Source organism: Haemaphysalis longicornis, unplaced genomic scaffold (genome assembly GCF_048455015.1).
Source record: "Haemaphysalis longicornis isolate Haplotype H1 unplaced genomic scaffold, Haemaphysalis longicornis Haplotype H1 scaffold_8, whole genome shotgun sequence".
Classification (NCBI taxonomy): domain Eukaryota; kingdom Metazoa; phylum Arthropoda; class Arachnida; order Ixodida; family Ixodidae; genus Haemaphysalis; species Haemaphysalis longicornis.
Genome location: NW_027526445.1, coordinates 152,338,889 through 152,362,128, shown reverse-complemented (window position 1 = coordinate 152,362,128; position 23,240 = coordinate 152,338,889). Strand labels below are relative to the sequence as shown.

General features: G+C 46.4%; 1 protein-coding gene and 1 long non-coding RNA gene across 2 annotated transcripts in view; both read left to right on the top strand.

Moving 5' to 3' along the window:
* The first annotated feature begins 6,258 nt into the window (after positions 1 to 6,258).
* LOC144149470 (uncharacterized) lies at positions 6,259 to 7,936 on the top strand. The gene is made up of 2 exons (XR_013318316.1): positions 6,259 to 6,759; positions 7,113 to 7,936. It is a non-coding gene; the product is annotated as an uncharacterized LOC144149470 (long non-coding RNA).
* A 1,895-nt stretch (positions 7,937 to 9,831) lies between these two features.
* LOC144148527 (uncharacterized) overlaps positions 9,832 to 23,240 on the top strand; it is a gene marked incomplete at its 5' end in the record, with an annotated part of 188,863 nt that continues 175,454 nt past the window's right edge. The window contains 3 exons of the mRNA XM_077680051.1: positions 9,832 to 10,002; positions 12,789 to 12,936; positions 13,099 to 13,242. Of these exons, the coding sequence (XP_077536177.1) occupies positions 9,832 to 10,002; positions 12,789 to 12,936; positions 13,099 to 13,242 (463 nt within the window). The remainder of the gene's footprint in view (positions 10,003 to 12,788; positions 12,937 to 13,098; positions 13,243 to 23,240) is intronic.

The following is a 23,240-nucleotide window of genomic DNA, read 5'->3' as shown; positions in this document are numbered from 1 at the left end:
CGTCAATGTGAAAGAAATAGCGATGAAAAAAGTCCATGCTTTGTGGTAAATTTCAGTACTACAAAAAGGCCATTACCTGGCATAACTCAGTGATGCAGGAATTTGGCTGCATGCTCACACGAGCTTGTGTCCACCAAGCAGTAGGTTTCATTTTTGACAGTGGTAAAGAGAAATTCCCATAAGGGTTCAGTGCCAGCAACTAGTGAACATGTGCGCACTGATGACATTTACTAAGCACCAACATTTTTAATGTGTAGGGTCACAAGCTCATTTTTTTTTGCTGTATACTTTTTGCAGTTCATATGGCTGTGGAATTAGAATTGTATAATAAATTTTCATGCCCCAAAGCAATACTGGTTGATAGCAACACCAGTGCACTCCTCATCATAAAACTCAGATCTCTTTGAATAATGTCGTTTCAGGATGGTCTTCCACAAGGTGTGGGTGTGCCAGCACAACGAACGAAATAAAACGAGCGAGAAGCGGAGCACCCGGGGCTCAGCCAAGCTGGACATCAAAATAAAAAAAGTGAATAGGGACACCAAAAAGAATGACGCCTTTCTCTGCCGAGAGGTGCCCCTACAGGTCGTGATCAAGCTTGTGTCGCAACATAATCATAGCACAGAGTCGGCAGATGCCCTGCGAATGCTGCGACCGAGCTGCGAGACGAAAGCGGCCTTCGTGCAGTACTTTGAGGAGGGGCTAGGGCCTGCCGAGGCCCTGAGACGCCACGAGCGCAACCTTGCTGCCATGGACCGATGGGTGCAACTGCGGGCCAATGGCATGCTGAACCCTGCGTACCGGGTTGTTTGCCACTGGCATGAACACTGGGTCCAGGCGAAGTGCGGTCGCCTCAGCAACCCTGTGGCTAAGCTGCAGGAAAAGACGGCTCAGTACGCAGCACAGGGTAAGATCTCCATGTGAACATCTGAATCAGCACGACATTGGGGAAACACAAAAGCTAATGAGGGCAAGTAAAGTTTGTGCGCTCTCTGCAGTAATTCACCGTTGCCGAGACACATTTCGCAACAGATTTCCAGTCAGCAGCTGCACGCACCCTGATCCTCCCTACAAAAAAATGCAGAGCTGCGCAAACAGTGCAGTAATCATATTTTTGGCATCCCATAAAAACTGATTGGGCTTTTGAACTTAGTGTACAATTGCATTTCAGTACTTCAAACCTATAGCTGATTGGGAAAACCAGCTGCCTCTATTGTCCACATTGTATGCATAGACATCAATAAAATTGTTCTCTGAAAGGGCTGTGCCCACAAGGAGGAACTTGTCAGCAGCCCAATGCCGTATCAGCTAAGCCAACACAGAGATGCATTCAATGCACATTTTACCAGGTATACTACTGATATGTAGAATATAACTAAGTATGCATTTCTGATGTCCTGTCACCCTTCTGTCACGGATACTTCTACTCTCAAACTTTCACCACCAATAATGTGGCAAGGGCATGTGAAACGGGTCAAGCTGTACCAATTGAGAAACATTACTGCAGTGCTCACTTCAAAGTGGTCATGAAAAATTGCTTCCTTTGCAAAAGTTCTCATTCGAGCAATGGAGTAGCGCTGAAATCATGTAAATATGTAATCCCAATAGAAATAAACAGTAAAAAAAGTGACACTGAAGATAGATGAATAACAGCAGGCATAAACATTCAATGGTTTTATTTTCTCAAGGACAAGATTTTCACAAATTCCACCCCAGTTTTTATTTGTGGAAGATTGTCTTGCCAGAAAATTTCACCTAAATATTTTTGTTTGAAAATGAAAATATCACAACGTTCTGTTCAGCACCTTTTGAAATGATTATACAAATCTTTCAAACACCCGCATGCCACTTTCATGAATTTGAACCCCGTGTAACATCAGACATGAAATTTTTATTTATACCAGTGCATGGCTATAAACAAACACTAACATGTTTGGGGTTGGGGAATTGATATAACTCGTATTCCATTTGTCACACTGCTTTAACTGCAGTTTTTAAGCCCTAAGATGATATTGGAGCAGTGACATGCATACTTTCAGATCAATGTCCCTCACTTACGTACACGTGTAGATATATCATGAAAGCTTTCACCGTTCACTATACCGCATTTTAGATACATTTTAGCTACAGTAGTACTATACCATGCCCAGACAAAAGCAGCAGTCGTAAATGGTCAATATAGGGCAGGCAACAGCCAAAAGAAGCCATTTTGGGTTTTAATTTCTCTACAGGGTAAAAAATGAGTACCCACAAAACGTTGCAAAATTTGAATTCTTGAGAAGGTTGCCAAATATTAAGGTCATGAATGACAATTCATTTAAATTGCACGCTTCTGTATCAGGCTTTTGATCTTGCTAATGGTATTTTGCATGTTCCGCTACAACGATGCAACACCGAACCAGGCAGCTTTAACGGGGCCATGAAAACAAAACACACGTTTGGTTAATTCAAAAAATTGTCTCGTTAGAATCATACTGACACCACTTTTAACACACACTTTGCCCAAATCAGCTACATAATTAGTAAAAAACGGAATGGCCATGTGGCCCACTAGCTCATTTCCTGCAACAGAACCTATGATGTCGTATCAGCCAGCTGTGCGATTGGCGGAGGCCGGCAAACGCAAAGTAGGCAGGGCTTATAAGCTTGCCGCAAGCTATTTGAACTTAAATTTAGGCCACATTCTTTTTAAAGCAGTAAGAATGGTGGGATCGACAGGGGAAGTTACAAAAGCACACGTAAACGTAGAAGTACCGATGCGTACTGCTGTCGGTACTGTGCGCACTATGCTTGGTTTAGTTGCACAACCCTGCGGGGCTTTGGGTTTGTCTCAGGCGACACTGGCTGACTGACGCAAGCAACGGCGTCCTACGTGACCATATTTGTCGAGCGAGCCCTATGTTTCGCGAAAACGATTATTTTCTCCCAGAACAAAAACAAGCCAGGTTTAAATACCGTCAAAAACAAACCAAACGCAGGAAACGGCTTGCTGCGGTATGGTGGCGCCATCTAGGTTCACTAACGGTAAACAAGGTTTCAGAATCAGCTGCAGAGGAGTCAATCCCTGTGATGTCATTGCAGACCACGAAAACACGATTTAGTGGGAAAGTTAAAATTTTAACTTAAATTAATTTCTCAGTGAATAAAGCATCGTTTCCATCTCGACAAGCACTGGGGGCACTATAAAACACGAAATCTTTCATATAAAACAAACTTGTATTTTGTCTGCATGGAAGGCAATGAAAAAAAAAAACTACACAAATCTTACACACCTCACACCCGCCGCGGTGGCTCAGTGGCTAAGGCGTTGCGCTGCTGAGCACGAGTTCGCGGGTTCGATTCCCGGCCGCGGCGGCCGCTTTTCTGATGGAGGTGAAAAGCAAAAACGCCCGTGTGTAGGAGATTTCGGTCCACGATAAAGATCCCCAGGTGGTCAAAATTAATCCAGAGCCCTCCACTACGGCGCGCCTCATCGCTTGCGTTGCGTCGGCGCGTTAAACCCTACAATCAATCAATCTTACACACCTCATGCTGTTTGTGTTTTACTTGTACAGGGGCAGAGGTCTTCACAAGCAGCACGAAGGATGACTGCTGGGCGGTGCTGGTGACGACACCGATTATGCGGCGTGCCCAGCTCCTTAACTCGGCCCAAGAAACAATATTCGTAGAGACTCAACATCCTCCTGCGATGCGACTCAAAGTACGGCCACTGTGGTGCTGACGGCCACCAAAGCAGGAGTTGTGCCAATAGCTGTGCTCATACACAGCTCACAAAGCAAAGAGGGGTACGGCTTGGCCTTCCGTCTTCTGAGGGACCGCTACCCACTGTGTTTTGGGAACAGCCAGGTAGGGGCAAACGAATGATTCAATCAACTTTTCTTCCTATTGGAATAATAAGCCGCAAATACAGGCACAGATAATGATATCTAATTATTCCTTTACGCTACTCGCTAATTTTATACTCTTGCAAATGCCACAATATTGCACTGGTAAAATCAGCCATAAATTAGGTACTCTCTATTGTGTGTTTGTGAAAACTTGATGACATGCTCACAGATAATTTTCTCGGCACACGAGGCTTCAAAGCAGATCTGCCCTGGTCACACAACATTTTCAAGTGGGGGTATGCATATGCCTTATCCTGGACTACCTTGAACCTTTTTTGCCTAGCTTATGAGAGGTGAGCTTGCGGGCTTCACCGTACCATACTTTTTTAATTCGGCAGCTAAAATAAAACCTGCATGGAGCCACTGTACCGGACAGCCTATCCAGTATTAAGCATTTTAAGATTGCCCCGAAACCCATTGCTTCTTCGTGCACCCCGCGGCTCCTGCAGACTCCAGCAGCCTTCATGACCGACAACTCCCCGGCAGAGAAAAGAGCACTGGGCCTCAGCACGGCAGCTCCTCTGTCACTTCCATGTGCTCCAAGCGGAGTGGCGATGGCTGACGGCTACAACAAACTAAGTGCCCCAGGACCAGCGACGTCCCATGATGGCGGCATTCAAAAAGATACTAACCCAGGATGCAATTAAAAAAACTTACAGTGGAAAGATGCTGTTTAAAATGAATAGCTTAGCAGGCCAGTTCATCGGGTTGCAGACACACCACTTTCATAAGTAACATGCTCACTGCAGATCTCATAAAACAAACTAATTTTAGTTTCTTACCGACCACTGCTAATAGGCATACACTTCAAGGGAACTGGAGAACGTTCGGGATAACCTATCGTTCTTCCTGTATCTTCCCATGAAAGCACTTTTACTAGTAGCCTGATGACCAGTTTAAATGTATGCCAAAAGATCCAGCCTTCCCTTGAATGTAACAGATTGAACATCACAGAAATTTTGAGTTTTTAGGACTGAACACACACTTGATGCACGAACTAGCAACTGATATATTTGTTTGAAACACTCTCTAGTACAAAATGTCCTTCCGGCAACCGATCTAAATGATAGAAAACCGGTTACAAGGACATGCAAACTCATCCCAGCCACCTGAACGCATCTTGACCTTGCTATTTTTGAGGGCCACTGACGGCACGATTATGCAGTTTTCCACTTATACGATGGTGAAGGCTTCCAAAATATTTCTTTCAAACATTTCTTTCGTGCGGCTGATGATACTTGTCTTCTCAAAATCTGGAACACATGAGCACCGGTGACAGTGATCCGTCAGCCACAATGGGTGCGTAATCTGCTGGCAGTTGTTTTTATGTTTCCTAAGCCTTCAGTTTACACATCAGTCTGTTTGTTTGCTGTAGCACTTCTTTGCAGTTAGCACTTACTTACTGTAGCACTTACTTAGGAGATTGTAGGTGTTTAGTTTCTTTCATGCGTATGTGTGTAGTGAAATCGAGAGCGTGACGGAATCCCGTCAGGCCGGGAGGGTACATTAGGAACGAAAAAGAGACGCCGACCAGTCCAAACAAACGTACTGACGTTTCGGCTTCCAGCACGGAAGACTTGTTCACAATAAATGCATCACCAGAAGTGGGTCGTTTAAGTGGGCTGGAGTAATCGCTGCAAAGAGGGTGCGTATATCGGGTTTAGATTTCCGTCGTTACGATTGACTGTGTTAAACGTGGTCTGAATGATTAGTGATTCCAAATGTAGCCGTGATGCTGTCACTTTTTCTGTTGAGACGATTCTTGCATTGTCCCCATCAATCTTGTGGTCATTCACGACGGCGTGTTCGGCGTGTTGGGACAATGCAAGAATCGTCGCAACAGAAAAAGTGACAGCATCACGGCTACATCTGGAATCACTAATCATTTAGACCACATCTAACACAGTCAATCGTAATGACGGAAATCTAAACCCGGTCTACGCACGCTCTTTGCAGCGATTACTCAAGCCCACTTAAACGACCCACTTCTGATGATGCATTTATTGTGAACAAGGCTTCCGTGCTGGAAGCTGAAATGTCAGTACGTTTTGTTTGGACTGGACGGCGTCTCTTTTTCGTTCCGGATGTGTGTAGTGCTGAGTATAACATGCACATTGCTATTTCAGGTCCTGTACGCGAAAGAACCGGGCGAGTTGGAGGCAGCCAAGGAAGAGCTTTGTGCTCTGCCTCATGAGGGCTACGTCCGCGGAGCTCAAGCACTTCTGAAGTGCGAGGAGCAGTGGGTACTCCTATACCGCGCAGGCACTCTCACAAGAGGTCAGGATGCTAACAACTACTCTGAGGCCTCCATTCGGATTTTGAAAGATGTTGTGCTCAGCCGCACAAAAGCGCACAATGCAGCGGCCTTAGTAGAATTCGTGATAGGTACCTGGGAAAGTCACTTAGAGAACAAAATTCTCCGCCACGCAAACCATCTGGAGCCCTGACATCGAATTAGCTTATAAAATTTGTTCCCCACTGTGCTTGACATTGACCCCCCAAAAATAGTCCAAATTTACCAGGCACTGTATAGAGTACCCAGCTCCTGTGGCACTGTGCTGTATGAAGTGCAGGCTGACTTTGGCCTGTGCGGCTGCTGGGCGGGTAGCCAGGGGGCCTTCTGCAAGCACCAGGCCATCATGCAGAAGGCCTTTGGCGGGGGCTTCCCAAACAGCCCCGAGCTGACACCGGAAGACTGTGAACAGCTGAGCCTGCTGGTCCTCGGCGAGAGGTGCCCCTGGTGCCGCAGGTATTGGGAAGTGCTGGGCCAGGCGCAGCAGCCGAACCACACTGCGAGGAGGGCGCAGCTCTAGCAGCAGCAGCAGAAACATCACAGCAACCACCTGTTCTGGAGGCACTCCCAACACCTCAGGTGCGTTTCAGCACTGCTGCCATTTTTACAACTGGGGAGGAGCATCCAAGTCTACAAAAACGTGCAACAGCTTAAACTACCTCAACGTTTGATCTGCAAAGGTATGGCCCCATACCAAATGTTAGGCCCCATTCTTGACTAAAACAGACATTGAACTTGTACTAAGAGATAAGTAACTGTAAATTTCTTGTTACACATTTACCATATCTGTAACAGCCCCTTTTCCCTGCACAATTTTATGAACCTTAGTCTGCTATCAAAAGAATGAAAGAGTGTCTCACATAACGTCTGGCAAACTCAAGTGCTCTACCTGTGCACCTGCACTCATGCTCATAAGGAAAACAAACTTGCAGGAGATGGAAGACAAGTACGGCGCCCTGGAACAGCAACTCCGCCGTATACGCTGCCTGGGCGAAGGCAACGCATCCTACGCATCACTGCTTGACTCTGTCACTGCAGAACTGAGCACCGTGAACACCAGCAGCTCTGCTTATGCCCTTTTGCTTCGGCTGAAGGCTTCGTCCACAATAGACAGGCGCCGTGGGCGGATCATCAAAGTCCAACCAACTAGTTTGGCAAGACGTCGACCTGGCCTGCCCCGGGGAGCTAAGCGGGTGCCTGCTGGACAAGAAACCAAAACCGCGGCGGCTGACCCAAGAGCCAAGCGCCGCCACTCACTGAGTATGAGCATCAGCAGGAATGTGCCTAGTGCTAAAGGCCACTAGGGGAAGCCTACTGCAAGGGGTGCCCCCCGTTTGTTCAAAGAATTACCTCTCCAGAAATCACTTTACCCTGTGGTAGCACCTTTAGTGATTTTTGACAACAGGCTGGCCAATCCCCGCATAAGCTTTGTGGACCCACATGCGTGAATCGCGCAGAATGCTGTGCTCAGTCTATGTTTGATGCAGAGCTCAATGTCTGTTCAATTTTGTCTTGTACTATGCACTCCTAGTCACCACATAAACACTGCTTTACTTATGCAGTGTTCGCTAATGTGAACTCATCAAATGTTTATGTAGAATGACAGTGCAAAGAGTCAAATGTCTTCACTGTACCTGCAAGTATGTGCAGATGCATAGGAAAGGTAGCTTGACGTACACGCTTGGCGTTCACGCTGAAGCACTGCACGTTTTCAAAATCATGTCGCGCTGCCCAGATATGGCGCACAACAGCCACAAGCTAAGCTCGTTTGCTGAGTTGCTGCACTTCTTTTGCAGTTTGCTGTCAACTTTACTGAGAACCTCCAGTTTCTCCTTGAAGGAAAGGGTTTTCCTGTGGCACAACATAGCTGAAAGCAGCTTCACTGATTTGGTTGGGAGAAGCCCGTTCACAGCGAAAACCTCACACATGTGTCTCAGCAACTGAACATCCATGGGGAGCATAGGGGGGTAACAGCGAGGAGTGGGTCAAAAGTTCCCACATTTTGAAGGCGCATTCCGAAGCTATTGAAAATTGTGTTTGATTACATGTCTTGTTTGTTATTTTGATTTGCTAACCATCCTGTTCGACCTTACATATTTCATGTCTCAGCTTGCAAGAATGCTCTCAATGCAATCTGCTAGTCCTTTATTATGTACTATATTTTGACTACGTTTCCATGTCAACGTGCAATTTCTTTTTCACAGTTCTTTGACCGTGAGCGTAGTGTACTTTGCTCTTGTATTTTTTAGTAGATTAGTGTTGCCATTTTTCATTATGTATGCATGTAGGCATGTGATTTGTAGTGAGAGTTACTGCTGCCTTGTGAACCGCAGACTGTGTTACTGATCCTGTGTAACTTTGCGTTCTTCCTCTGCTCTGAACCACTCCAGGCCTGACTGCCAAGAGGCAGCTGGGAGCACTGAATAAAATATGTATATATATGTAATGGTTTGTCTTGCTGCAAATTTTTTAGAGAAAAAGACGCAGTATCAATGATTTCACGGAGTCAGTTACATAAGATAACTGGGACTGATGGCACGTTGAATTGTGGAGACTAATAGTGCACTACAAACCGAAAGCATGGCAAACAACATAGCACAATGCTTGATCGGCAAGAAAGACGAGCTTAGAAAAAACACATACTTGTCAATGTATACGTCTATGGGTATTTTTTAGAACACCTGGAAACCTAGTTTACAATACTGGCATTGCTTTTGAAGGTAATTTACTTTAAAATATAAAATTCTAGTTTTTGCAAATCTGTGCTATAAACAATGAACATTCATAACAGCTTAAGCTGGCACATGAAGGAGCAACCTGGTTTTTCATATGTCCTCATAGTAACTGTGGAAACGGTAATGCTTTTGACTTGTGCACAGCACTGATAAAAGAATGCTTTTATGAAAGAAAGCTTAACTCTACCTGGGCCCAGAGCAATTGGCCCAGCCGACCGCGGGGCTGCAAGCAATATAGAGTTGAACGCTCGATGCAAGTTCATGGCAAGCAGGGCCTTTCCCATGCTGGTTTCTGGGGATAATAAAATACCAGGGGAAAGTGGTAAGCTGATCACACATCAGAACAATGGCGTGCAGGTACAGTAGACAGACGGCATTGTTACACAACACATTTGAATGCACAACAGAAATTCGTTAAAGCAGAAGCAAGTGCATAAATGACGTAAATTTGGCACCTCCCTTTTTGCTACGCTTGGGTGCTTTTTTTCTCGTAGCCTTTCTGTATTGTCGCAGTCGCTACCAGCCAGAGATAAGACCAGGAGGCACTGTAAAAGTAAACAGAAAATGGGGGTGCGGTTTATTGAAGCCCGTGTTGTGCAGCACGAGGAGCAACCTCGACCGCGTTCCCTGCAAGCGGAATACATCCCTCTGCAACATATTTTCGCTCGTTCGAACACGAACTGCGCTAGTAGAGCTACGACAATTTCGCGTTATTTCTACAGTATTCGAACGCATTACTGTAATGGGTGCGTGGTTCATAGCAGTCGGTTTTAGTTGGAAATGCCGGAAGGGAGCTTTGCTTTAGGAGAGAGAACTGAACGAAGAGGGGAATAGTGAGTGAGGGCGACGTATCGTGAAATGTCTGATAAGGTCGGAGTGTCGTTTGGAGTCGCCACCGTCTACCTGCTGACATAACCTTCGCCGCCACGACAGGCGAGAGACGTTGCGCGCCGGCAGAACGCGGAATAATCGCTCAGTCCCAGTCGCCACGGAAGGCATCCGCCTCGAACGTTCGCCGCATCAAGATACAGACCGCCTATTCATCGAACAACCTCCTCAGAACATTGTTCTGCGTAGAAGAGTGGCAGTAAGTACATGTGCACTTCCTCCTCTTCGACCGTGAAACATTCGCATTTAATTGGTATTTTTTGTCAAATATACAGTCACTCGTAGAGAAGAGTGGACACGAAGCGGTGATTCGTTAAATGCTTCAGTATTTGTATCTGGTCCTGAAGGTGGAAGCGCTCACACAACAGGAACGAAAGTAGAAAAAACAGACGACACGGCGCTAACTCGCAACTGTTTGTTTATTGAAAAGAAACACAAATATATACTTTCAACACCTCACGTGGTGCGAGCGTCTCGCTCAAGATAAAACCGTGAAAGTCACTTTTTACAGCGCATTAATACCGATGTACACGCGGCAATGGAAGAGTAAGGACATTAAAACAGCAAAATCTTGACATATCAAGACACCACTACGATCGCAATGAGTGGCACAGATATTGCGAATGACAGATTGCGAAAAATCAGCCCTGTTTGGTCTTTCTAGCTGGCTTGTGAAACTACTGGATATTTTTTCGGTGCACGATTTTGTGATGGATGCTCGCAGACAAGAAACACCGATCCCCATTTTTAGGATATTTGAGTGCCCGAAATTGAAGTCTACTGTGGGCTTCTTTGAACACGGGTAGTACGACCAGCCTATATGTTTTTCTTCTCTATACAGCCTCAGACCCAAAAACTGTAGTTCATGTTCCTTTGGTAACTCAACTGTAAAGCTCAGACAACAGCCATACCGTTTAACTCTTCCATTACCACGGGAAATTGACCAATTTTTAGAGGTCTAACAAAACATTTTTTCTGTGCTATACACATTTGTTAGGCACACACTGCAGTGACATAAACTGCAGATGATTTCACGCGCTGTCCAACGAAACCAGTTTAAATAATGTTTTCATAAATATTTATTGCAAAAAAAATAATCGAATTCGACATTTTCGTCCAGGCGTCGAAGAAAATTAAAAAAAGTCAGTTGAGTATAATAAACCACCAGTAGTGGAAAAAATTTAGAATATACTTTTTCTACGTAAACATTTCAAAATCCCATCTTAGAAAAAAAATTGAGTTGCGTGATACACATTGTCAGATTAAAAGAAAACGTTAGCCTGCCTGGTGCCCATGCCGTGTGGTGAAGCCCAACCACTATTTCAAATATTGCTATTTCGGATGGTTCTCTAGAAGAAATCTGGTGGTTTGACATTATTAAAGACCCCAATTAGGCTCCACGTGATGTGAAAACACCTTGTCAATGATTATTACCCGCCCAATATTGAAAGTAAACAAGCGATATGAAAAAATCCGCTTGGAGTTGAAAACCAAACTCTTTGGTGAATGCTTGTTGACGTTCTGATGAGCGCTTATCAGCGAGAACTTTTATTTGCACTTTATTATCGTGTTCTGACTCACTCTGATAGCCCTGCTTGCAGGAATAAGGTACGATGCGCTAGAATCGCGCCCACCTAGCTTTCACCAAGCCGCCGTCGTGCTATGAAGTGAGTTCAGCAATACAAGCCTATTATATTGCAGCGCCACCTAACAATTTCGAGACGAAACAAATACAAGGCTGTCGGAGACTGTCAGAATAGACAGTTCTACTAACCAGCGACACTAGACCTCCGGAAATACCCTCGTATGAAACCAAAACTGGCCGGTGAGCTGGCAGTGTTCAAGGCCAATTGGAGCATTCTCCTTGTCCGAACTGATACCCGACGACTTGGTGTCATTTTTTTACTTTCAGCGGAAGCTGTTATCGCAGAGGTAAGGCGTGGATAAAGTAGAAGCATGACCGGCATGCTTGTTTCGAGGAACAGTAGCGGGCAACGGAGGCTTCGTGGCAAATGAGCTTGTAGTTGGGTAACTGCGTAGTAGCGCCAAATATGAATTTCGTAACGCAAAAACTAAACCTCTGGAAACTGGCTGAAAATGCCAGGCACACTTGCTAGACATGCGGGGACCATCTGAAATGAGCTTTGGAATAATAAAGCTGCCCTTTCTCCGAACCGAAGATAACTAGTGAATACCTGGTGTCATTTTCAAGTAATTATCTCCTCTCAACGCTGTCAGATTACGAAGCTGACAACATTATTTGGTACTTAATTTGCCAGGAGCCTTTTGAAAAAAAATATAATGCAGCCTAACCATGATCTGCATCCTTTTTTGTCAAGTGCAGCAGCCACGCCCCCTTCCTCAAAAACACACCCACCTCAGCTCGCAAAAAACTCGGTCAGAAATCTCAGTGCCGCCGGAGCGGGAAAATTTAAACTGATTCTAAAAGTGCAGTGCCTAGACTAACCACTGGCCGCATTATGTGTACAAGAAATGACTAAAACATGTCAAAATAGGCAATATAAATCATCGATCACCGGTGATCGATTTGAATAGGAGTGGTAACGAAAGAGTTAAAAGGGTTCAACACCTGAGTCACCTTTTGGTCGAGGCTATCAGGCTTTACAAATACTAGAAAATCGTCTACGTATCTGGCAATCTTACTGGCCACCTCTCCCAAGTTTTTCTCAATTAGTCTGTAAATTCTTTCTAGAAATATGTTGCTAAGAACAGGGGCAACTTTACACGCTATGCACACACCAGTTTTTAGGAGATGAAACGTTCCTTTCCATTCTACAAAAGGTGGACCTCAAATAAAAGGATAGGATTTCCAGGAAAGTGTTGGCAGACACTCCACAAGTTCTGACGAATTTTATCTTATCTGAAACTTTATCTCGAACTTTATCTTTTGGCTGCAAAACCTTTTTGTGTTGGTCAGGAACGTTTCCTTCTCCAAGGAACACGACGTTCGCTTCCGTTTTGCAGCTCGGGCCGAAGTTCTGCCGGGAGCCTGTTTTGAGTCCGCCAGAAAAACTGGCGCTGTACAGGTCTGTCTGGTGGCGCGTTCCGGAAGGGGACCGCTGTCGGTTCATCGCGGAACCTGTGGACGTAGCTTCACGATCAGGATCGAAAGGTAACCGAAAGAACCTCCTGAATGATAAAGGCCTGGTTAATTATGCTGTGAAAAATAACTTGCATCTGTTGACGTCCGATAAGGAAGGTTTCTTTGTTGTTGCTCCGTAGAGAACATTCTCGCAAAAAACTTTTGAAGCTGTTGCGAATAACTTTGTTCCAGTGTACCTAAAGCCAGGCGAGCCTGTCTTGAGTCCGCCAGAAAAACTGGTGCCGTCCAGGCCTGTCTCGTGGCGCTTTTCGGAAGTGGACCGCCCACGGTTCAACGGGAAAGCTGGGGTCGTGTTTGGACTATCGGGATCAGAAGGTAACCGAAAAATCTTCCTGAATGTTAAAAGCCTGGTTAATTATGCTGTGAAAAATAACTTGCATCTGTTGACGTCCGATAAGGAAGGTTTCTTTGTAATTGCTCCGTAGAGAACATACTCGCAAAAGGCTTTTGAAGCGGTTGCGAAGAATTTTGTTCCAGTGGACCTAAGCCAGCAAAAGATAACCAAAAAGCCCTAGCTTTGCTGCATGAGCACAACCTGGAAAGTCTCGCCAGTTCGGTTAAGAAGTCGAAAGGCCTTCATTTGGAGATTTTCTTCGGAGCTAAAACACATAAACCTGGTGTTCTTTTTCGTGCAATCGTAACTGAAAGAAGCGCTTCGCAGCGAGAGGTGTCTGGATTTCTGCTGAAGCATTTGCTCAATGTTGCTGCATGCGGCCCATTCTTCATCCCGAACTCTGATGAACTTGTGAGTTTTCTTAAGCTGTCGAATACGGGTGCCTGCGATTTCTTTAGTATTGATGTCCAAGACCTATATTATTCCATGCCATTTGGAGATCTTACGAAGAGTGTGCGGCTTTGCATCACCAAAAATAATGACGAGATGAAGTTCATCAGCACTTGTGGTGTGTCTGTCCACACATTCCTGGAAATCCTATCGTTTTATTTGAGGTCCACCTTTGTGGAATGGAAAGAAAAGTTTTTTCTTAAAAAAAAACAGGTGTGCGCATAGGGTCTAAAGTGGCCCTATTCTTAGCAACATATTTCTAGAAAGAATTGACAGACTTATTGAGAAAAATTTGGGAGAGGTGGCCAGTAAGATTTCCAGATACGTAGACGATTTTCTAGTATTTCTTAATCCTGATATCCTCGACCAAAATATGACTCCGGTTTTGAACCCTTTTAAAAAAGTACGGCTGTGGTCTGAGCTTTACAGTTGAGTTACCAAAGGAACAATGATTACAGTTTTTGGGTCTGATGCTGTATCGAGAAGAATAACATACCTGCTGGTCCAACTTTTCGCGTTCAAAGAAAAAGAAGCCCATAGACTTCGATTCCGGGCGCTGAAAGATAGTAAAAATCGGAATCGGTGTTTCTTGTCTGTGAGCATCCCTCACAAAATCGTGCACCGAAAAAATATCCAGTAGTTTCACAAGCCAGCTAGAAAGACAAAATAGGGTTGGTTTTTCGCAATCTATCATTGGCAAGATAATCCTTAAGTTAATAACAGGCGCAAAATCCATGCCTCGGCAAAGTTGGCGCGGCTCGCTCAACCTCACTCACAAATTTATTTTCGAATAACCACTCACTCAAACTAAGACTCATTGCTGAGAAGCACATCTGCGCTCACTCAAACTCATACTCACAGTGAGCGCAAAACTCAGGCTCACTCGGACTCAAAACTCAAAATGGACTCAAACTCAAAATGTACTCAGAACTAAAAAGGTACTCAAACTCAAAATGTACTCAGAACTCAAAATATACTCAAACTCCAAATGTACTCACAGCTCAAAATGAACTGAAAACTCAAAATGAACACGGAACTCAAAATGGACTGAAAACTCAAAATGAATTCAGAACTCAAATGCACAACTCTCTCGTGCTAGGAATTTACTCCGGATCAGATGGACTCAGATTTCATTAACATTCATAGAGAGATAGAGAGAGAGAGAGAGAGAGAGAGAGAGAGAGAGAGAGAGAGAGAGAGAGAGAGAGAGAGAGAGAGAGAGAGAGAGAGAGAGAGAGAAAAGCAAATGGAAAGGCCGAGAGATTATCCACGCTTAGAGCCCGGATTGCTACTTGACACTGGGGAAGGGGTGTGCAGGGGATGAAAGAGAAAGCAAGCAAGAAAGAGGGGAAAGGAGAAGGGCCGTGCACACACTTTAGTCCCTTTGCGGGCACTATAGTCTTTCGGGTAAGCCTATTTCCTTCAAAAAACGCAAAAGGGCTTTTGTTGCCTTCAGAGCTTTAAAATTCCCGCGTGGTAAAAATAATACGGGTGCAAATTCGTGAGCTCAAACTCTTGCATTCGGTACATGATACCGTAACTCCTGTGAGGTCAGAAATAATTTTTGTTTCAGGTTTAATGCAGCGATACCTTCTGGCTATGATGATTACAGCTGCTTGCAAGCAATTGTACGTATCCTCGGTATTCAATGGCGTGGAATGCATGCATGCAACCAAGTGTGCGCCGCCATATCTGTGGCCAAGCGTCTGTTGCTAGGCGACGTTGCGCGCACGGCCCGCAGATCAGGCACCCCTCTTCTCCTCCATGCAACCGTGCGAGTGCGCCCACGGCCTCCGCAATCGGCTTTACGGCGGCGTGCTCGTTACGTCGGGCTCCGCGGGATGGCGGCACTTGTCCGTGCTAACCACGACTGTGAAACACATGAATGTTTTACGTTACGAACTCATCGCCGAACGCAAAGTATTGCGTCGAGTTCACTGTGAGTGCGATTAATAACATCTCTGTTGGCGCCACAGTTTAGAATCGGATTGGAACGGAGCAGATGACGCACGCCGGTGTCTTTTTTTTCTTCGGCATGCAGCCGCAGTGGACCAGGCTGCGCCGTGCCCGTGGCGCATCGGCCATGTCTGCGGCCGTTTCGAGTGTTGCCAAGCGAAGAAATTGACCGCTAAACTTTTCAACGAATACCGTCTATATATTCCGTCGTTGAGGCTCATCCATTGACTGCGTCATTGATTTGGTGACTTTTGTGCAGCAGCGGAAAAGTGCGAAGCGGATATGTGCTGCGTTGTTCCTCGACGTTAAAGGGGCCCACGATAACGTGGAGCACGATGCGATTCTTAAAGTACTGCAGGCTGTGGGCTCGGTGGCCGGGTCTACCAGTGGATACGGAACTACCTAACAGAGAGGTCATTCTTTGTTATGACTCCAGATGGGCCGACATCAGCTCACTATACTCATCGTGGTGTTCCCCAAGGAGGCGTCCTGAGCCCTACACTTTCATCATCATCATCATCATCATCATCACCAGCCTATCTACGCCCACTGCAGGGCAAAGGCCTCTCCCATTATTCTCCAATTGCCTCGGTCCTGTGCCAACTGTGACCAATTTATCCCCGCAAACTTCTTTATCTCATCTGCCCATCTAACTTTCTGCCGCCCCCTGCAACGCTTGCCTTCTCTAGGGATCCACTCTGTTACCCTTAATTACCAGCGGTTATCTTGCCTTCGCATTACATGTCCTGCCCACGTCCATTTCTTCTTCTTAATTTCTACTAATATGTCTTTAACACCAGTTTGCTCCCTGACCCACTCCGCTCTCTTCCTGTCCCTTAATGTTACACCTATCATTTTCCGCTCCATTGCCCGCTGAGTTGTTCTCAATTTAAGTTGAACCCTCTTAGTGAGCCTCCAAGTTTCTGCCCCGTAGGTGAGTACCGGTAAGATGCAGCTGTCATACACTTTCTTCTTCAGCGACAATGGTAGGCTGCTATTCATTATCTGAGAATGTCTGCCATATGCACCCCACCCCATTCTGATCCTTCTAATTATCTCTGCCTCATGGTTTGGATCTGGGGTCACAACTTGGCCTAAGTAGATATATTCGCTACACTTTCAACCTTACACTAATTGGCCTGATTTCTCACCTTCCAAGGAGGAGGAGGAGGAGAAAAGCGAAAGGAAAGGCCGAGAGGTTATCCAGGCTTAGAGCCCGGTTAGCTACTCGGCACTGAGGAAGGGGTGTTCAGGGGATAAAAGAGATGGCAGGCGAAAAAGGGGGGATTGGAGCGGGGTCGCGCACATACTTTAGTCCCTTCGTGGGCACTAGAGTCTCTCAGCTAAACTTTGGAAGCCGAGCTCAGATTGGACAATCAACAGTTCAAGCTAGAGACTATTCTAGGACAAAGACCCCTACAATCGACTTCGCAGAAGGCAACAAAAGCCCTTCTGCGTTTTATGAAGGCCTTCCAAGGAGGGTTCACGTGTCGATATACGCCGACGATATATGTGTTTGGGCAGATGGCGTGACTCGTTGGCATGTGCGCGCCCGACTGCAAAATGCCGCAGACTTGACGACCTCATATCTACACGGACAAGGGTTGGAAATATCGAGCAGCAAATGCGCCGTGCTTCCGTTTACACGAAAGCCTATGTATGCATACCCTTTGTATATTAATGGTCAAAGGGTGTCTTATGTGAGAAATCACAAGTTTCTCGGCATAGTTGTCGACAGGGGCATTTCTTGGAGCGCTCATGTTAACGTTCTAAAGAAGAGGCTCTCTGCAGTGGTGCATGTGCTCAAACTCATCGGCGGCAAGACGTGGGGAACACCACTGAAGTCGATGTTACAGCTCTACAACGCGCTGTTCTTGGGCTATCTGCGATACAGTGTCCCTGTCCTTTCTGGAGCGTGCCGCACAACTACTCGGTCACTTCAGGGTATACAAGCTCAGGCCCTGCGAACCTGTCTTGGCCTACCACGATGTACGTCCACAGCAGCGACCATTGCCCTGGCTCGAAATCACCCTTTGGTAACCTTTGTGGACGTTGAAATACTCAGGACACATATCAGGCACCTCACCCGTCTACCTAACCATCACCTTGCGGGAATACCAGTGACCCGTCCCCGGGCGTCGTTCGCAAGGGTAGTAGCTGCCCACAACACCAGCGTTCCATCGAACTACACGCCGGCGATGAGACCGCTCGTTCCGCTGTGGTGTGTGATGCAGCCCCGAGTATGCCTAGATATCCCAGGAGTGACAAAAAAACGTGATCTTCCAATTCCGGCCCTGCAACAGCTCGCTCTGACGTACATGCACGAGACATACAGTGACCGAACCCATGTATACACTGATGGCTCGGTAACATCGTCGGGTTCTGCCGGAGCTGTTGTTATTCCACGACTGTCACTGTGCAGCAAATTCAAGATAGCCAATCTTACGACATCCACGGCTACAGAACTTACGGCCATCCGTAGCGCTCTTCACACGGTCGAGCAAAGTTCGTGCCGCAGATGGGCTATCTTCTGTGATTCGAAGCCTGCACTTCAGTCACTCCAGTCAGCGCTGTGCCGGGGACCTCACGAACAGCTCCTGACAGAAATAAGAATGGTGTACAACCGTGCTGCCCAGGCGGGTCATGATGTCACGCTACAGTAGCTTCCTAGCCACTGCGGCATTGTCGGCAACGAAAGTGCGGACGCTGCCGCCCGGCTGGCGCATCAAACAGCGACAACTGTACTCATCCCATTGTCTAGGACGGACGCAGCTAGGGTCCTCCACATTCTTGCCCGGGAAACAGCTATCTCCCAATGGTCTCCAGAAGGTTTCACATGTGCACGCACTGGTGCCTTTGACCCGCACTTGCAACGTCCCCTTCCACTAGGCCTCCCACGGTCCGACGCAACTCTTCTTTGCAGTCTCTGGCTGGGGGTGGCATTCACAAATGCTTACTCGTACTTAATAGGAATGGCAGCATGGGGGGAGTGCGAAACGTGTGGCACACCGGAGACGATACGCCACGTTTTATGCGAGTGCCCACGCTACTCGGCTGAAAGAAAAAAAGCTGTCGTCAGCGCTGAGGAACCTAGATTCTCGGCGGCCATTTTCGGAGGAGAAGATTCTGTGCCACTGGCCTTCTCAGTCATCCGCTCAGAAGGCGACTAAGGAACTATTACGTTTTCTACGGGCGACGAACTTGAACACTAGGCTATAGACTGAGAGCCTCCAGTGTCAATCACTGCCAGTGCCTCAGTGCTGGGCATACGTGTCTGGTCCAACTTTTCCTCTTTTTTTCCCTCTCTCTTTTTTGCCCATTTCCCCTTTCCCACGTGCAGGATAGCAAACTAGGCTCTAGCAAGGTTAACTTTCCTGCCTTTCTTCTACATTGTTCCTTCCTTCCGTCTATATATTTGATACCAAACTCTTGGTGTAAGCTCCGTGTTCGTGTTTATGACAGATGGGGTCCATTCTCGGTGGTGTGATAAGGCCCTGGGGAGAAACAAACAACATTGAGCGAAGGGACGTGCAATCACCGCTGAGTTCATTTACATCGAAGCTGTCCAGGGTTACGGTCCCGTGCATTCTTGCTCTGCATCCTGAAAAAAACGCCTTGTGTGAAAGTGAACTGCCCTCGCAAATCTCTCGAGCGCGGGGCGCTCATGGACATGCCTTTGCTTTTTAATGCGTAGCCTTCTTTGCCGAGTATCCCCCTGCCCCCCCCCCCCCCCCCCGCACCCCCAGCCAGGACCGTGTAACGCCCTGCATTTGCACGAAAATGCAGATATCACGGAAATTAAACCTGTAATCATTATAAAAGCGCAAATGTAGATGGTTGATCAAACGCAATTAAAAAAAAACCTAAAAATAAGATGTAAAAAAAATATCGAAAATGGTGAACCGTGTAACACGGCAGTCGTGTATAGTCACAGACTGGGTTAAAATTCAAAGTGGTGTGCCGCTACGGTATGTTGGGTATCAAATTGGAGGTCACGAGGAGGGAAATCACGTGGGACAAACAAAAAATGCTTCGTTGTCATAATCATGACGTAGTTATGGTGAGTTATAATAAATATTGTAATTCATAATGTTGACCCTTATGTGTGTGGGGTTTGAAATTAACGGTTTTGATTAGGGAAATAAAGTTGGGCAAATAAGAAAAACATCCTGGTCATAATCATGACATAGTCACGGTGAGCCATACAATGCTTTAAAATTCATTGAGATGCCGCTAGTGTGTGTGGAGTATCGAATTGAAGATGTCGGTGAGGGGATTCGCGTGGGACAAAAAAAAATGCTTCCTGGTTATAATCATGACAAAGTCATGGTAAGTCATAGATATGGTTAACATTCAAAGTCGTGCGCTAGGGCGTGTGGGGTGTCGAATTGAAGGTCTCAGTGAGGGAAATTACGGGAGGAAAAAATCCTCCTGGTCATAATCATGACGTAGTCATGGTGAGTCATTGATTGGGTTAAAAATCAAAGTGATGCCGCCGCGGGGTTTGAGGTATCAGATTGAAATTCTTGATGAGGGGAATCACTTGTGACAAATGAAAGATGCTTCCGCGTTATCCTCATGCGATAGTCATGGTAAGTCATAAATTAGGTTGAAATTCAAAGAAATGCTGGCGGGGTGTGTGGGGTATCAAATTAAAGGATTCGATTAATAAATGTGGGGCAGATAAAAATGGCATCCCGCTGATCAGTGCTAGTTAGGAGTAGATAAAATCCGCAAATTGATTGCAGATACTAGAATTGAAGCACAAAAGAAATTGTGGTGTCAAAGGGAGGGGTTTGAGGGAGAAAATTTAAAACAGGCAATGACCGCATCGTAAGATCATTATGTGCAGTCACTTCATAAGTAAAAATTTAGAGTTCTGTCGTAAGCTCATCGGGGCTGTACAATTATTGATTTCCATGTCGGGATTCACGTGTAGCTAAAGCAAACACATGCTACTTAATAATGGCGAGTTCAGCTTTGAAGGACGGCATTATTGTAAGCGCGAAGCTGCGAAGCGTGGAAATTCATTTATTTCACTTCCACATTATTCTCATCATCAAACACTTAGAGGAATACTTCCTCTTCTTATGGACTGATTATCATCATCGTTGGTTCCTGGACCGGCTTTCGGAGACGGCTGTGTCGTAGAATAAACGTCCTACTTCACCAAGTACCCAAGGCCCTTACAATATTTAACAATCCTCATCTGGTGCTTCACAGGGATCAATCGTGTTTGCAGCATTTGACCAGGCCATCTTTATAGGGACACTGAAGTGAATTTGTCAAGTTCCCGTTTTTGCTTGCACTGCGTAGACTGGCTCAAATTAGCACACTTTTCATCGTTTATCCGGTTGACAAATCGGTAATTATTTTACAAAGCGCGAAAGAAGAAAAACTACCATGCGCGGTTTGCGGCGGCCGCACCAACTAAGGCTGTGACGTTGAGAGGAGGGGCGCCGTGATTGGACGATGCCCAAGGTTAGCAATCACACAAGTTTCGGTTTCGGTTTCGGTTCTGTAAAACATAACCAATGGCTTTGTTGGATGGGCATTCTCAATATCTCAGTAATCATCGTACCGCGCTTCTGCCATGTTGTCGGCTGTAAAATGCACAAGATAAGCCTCCCAGGACGGCTTGTAGTCGTAGCATTCACTAGCCGAGACCTACGCAGTGCATGAACGCCCTCCGCGTACCTGCAGACGCCCAAATGTCATGCGCTTTTCCCCCATATTTGGAGCTTGCCTCCCTCATGCCTGTATCATAAAAAGCGTGTTCGCACCAGGCCAAGGGTCTGTTCATTCTGGCCTGTGCCCACTGCCTGCAAGCAGTCGGTGCTTATGGCAACAGCACGCCAACGAGAACTCGCTAGCGCGCCAGTGCCAGCCTGCGCGCGTTTTGTGAACTAGTTCGTGTAGCCATGAACGTTGCGGCCCCAAAAAAGGTGAACTCAATATAGAAAACATCGGCGGAAAACAAAAAAGTTAACTTACAAAAAAAAAAAAAAAAAGCACGTACCCGCGGGGATTCGAACTCGTGACTCGCAAAACATTTACGGTGAATTACTAGTGCCCTAAACTGCTAGGCTACGGAGCGGACCGCGAAAGCTACGCTAATATAGGGTATATATTGTATAACCAGTTTACACTTTTATTTAGTTTTGGCATTTCAAGCCGCTTAGGTGACTATTTGTTGTACTGCGATCGTGCAGTAAGCGTCGCCCGAGTTTCCACAGTAGCTCACGTCTAGCAATTGCATTTCGTAGACGGAAAAGCGTTCGCAGATACGTAGTCGTGCTGCTGACCGCTGTGCTTGTTCGCCCAGCGTAAAAAGTGCTTCCCGCGCCCTAGTTTTACGCTGTACGGTAAAAATATCAGTTGATTTTATTTGCTTAGTACCTATATTGACTTCGCTGACTCTTCTCCCGCCTTCAAGAGGCCTTATATTTTCCTACTGGCGTACCAGTCAGCGAAGCGTCGCATGTGCAGCGCTTGTGTGAAGCGACCTTGACTTGGAGCTAGATACAGTGTACAAACAAACCAAGTAAAGAAAGGCACATTCTTCCATTCACAAACGTGTCCTGGCTTCGTTTCAACTAAGCGAACGAATTGCGACCAAGCAATTTTTTTTTAACCTCCTTGATTGCGACGACCCGCCGGCGGCCGGCGGACGAAACGCTGGGCCGACTGACTCTGTCGGCCGGGGAGCCGTGCAGTAGCGCAGCCGTGGCGCAGCCAATTGCCAGCTCATCCCCTCCTGACGTCACACGAAAACGCCACAGAAAATGGGCGAGCGTAAAGAGAGGAGGACAGCGTTTTCGAATTAGTTTTTCTACTAAATAAAATCGCGTAAACGCGCCTAGAGTGGTCGAAACATGGCCTGGGGACTCCGGACTACAATTTGCGCTAGTAATCCCGCAATGTTTACATATCACTTCAGTGTCCCTTTAAAACGTGGCTTGGTCGATACCCTGCGGCTCGTAATGTCTGAAAAAAAAATCCCGCGTAGCCACCAAAACAACGCTGGTTAACAGCCACAGGGGCAAGATGGAGATGGAGATCGGGGAAACTTTTTAAATGCCGGGAAGGGTCAACGTCCGCAGCCGCTTCTATAATTTGTATAGACTGGAATTTTGCCGGGTCGGCCATTTTCTAACGATCGAGGCACTACCTGGCGGGCATTTCTTGGAGACTGCGGGGCGAGCAGACGACGTCGCAGTCCCACGCTGTTGCTCCGTGCCGCGCGTGGATATCCGACGTTCAGGCGGCATCGAGAATTCGTAAGCGTCATTTATTCGGTACGTCGGCAGCGACAAGTTCAACAATGCTTTAAAGAGAACGTTCAAAGCGTCCGAGAGCTGCCAGATTTGCCCTTAGATTCCGTCCCAACCCGCTAAGGCGGCGGGCCACCCCACACTCACTTTGTCCTGACGGGGGTTGCCTGTGAAGCTACGTTTAGCCGTGCCAGCAGGACGCCTGACTTTTCATCCCCAATTCATGTTTATTTTCTTAATTGTGGGCAGGTTCCTGTCATTGTCCTTACTTGGCGATGTATCGAAGCTGCCCGTCCGGG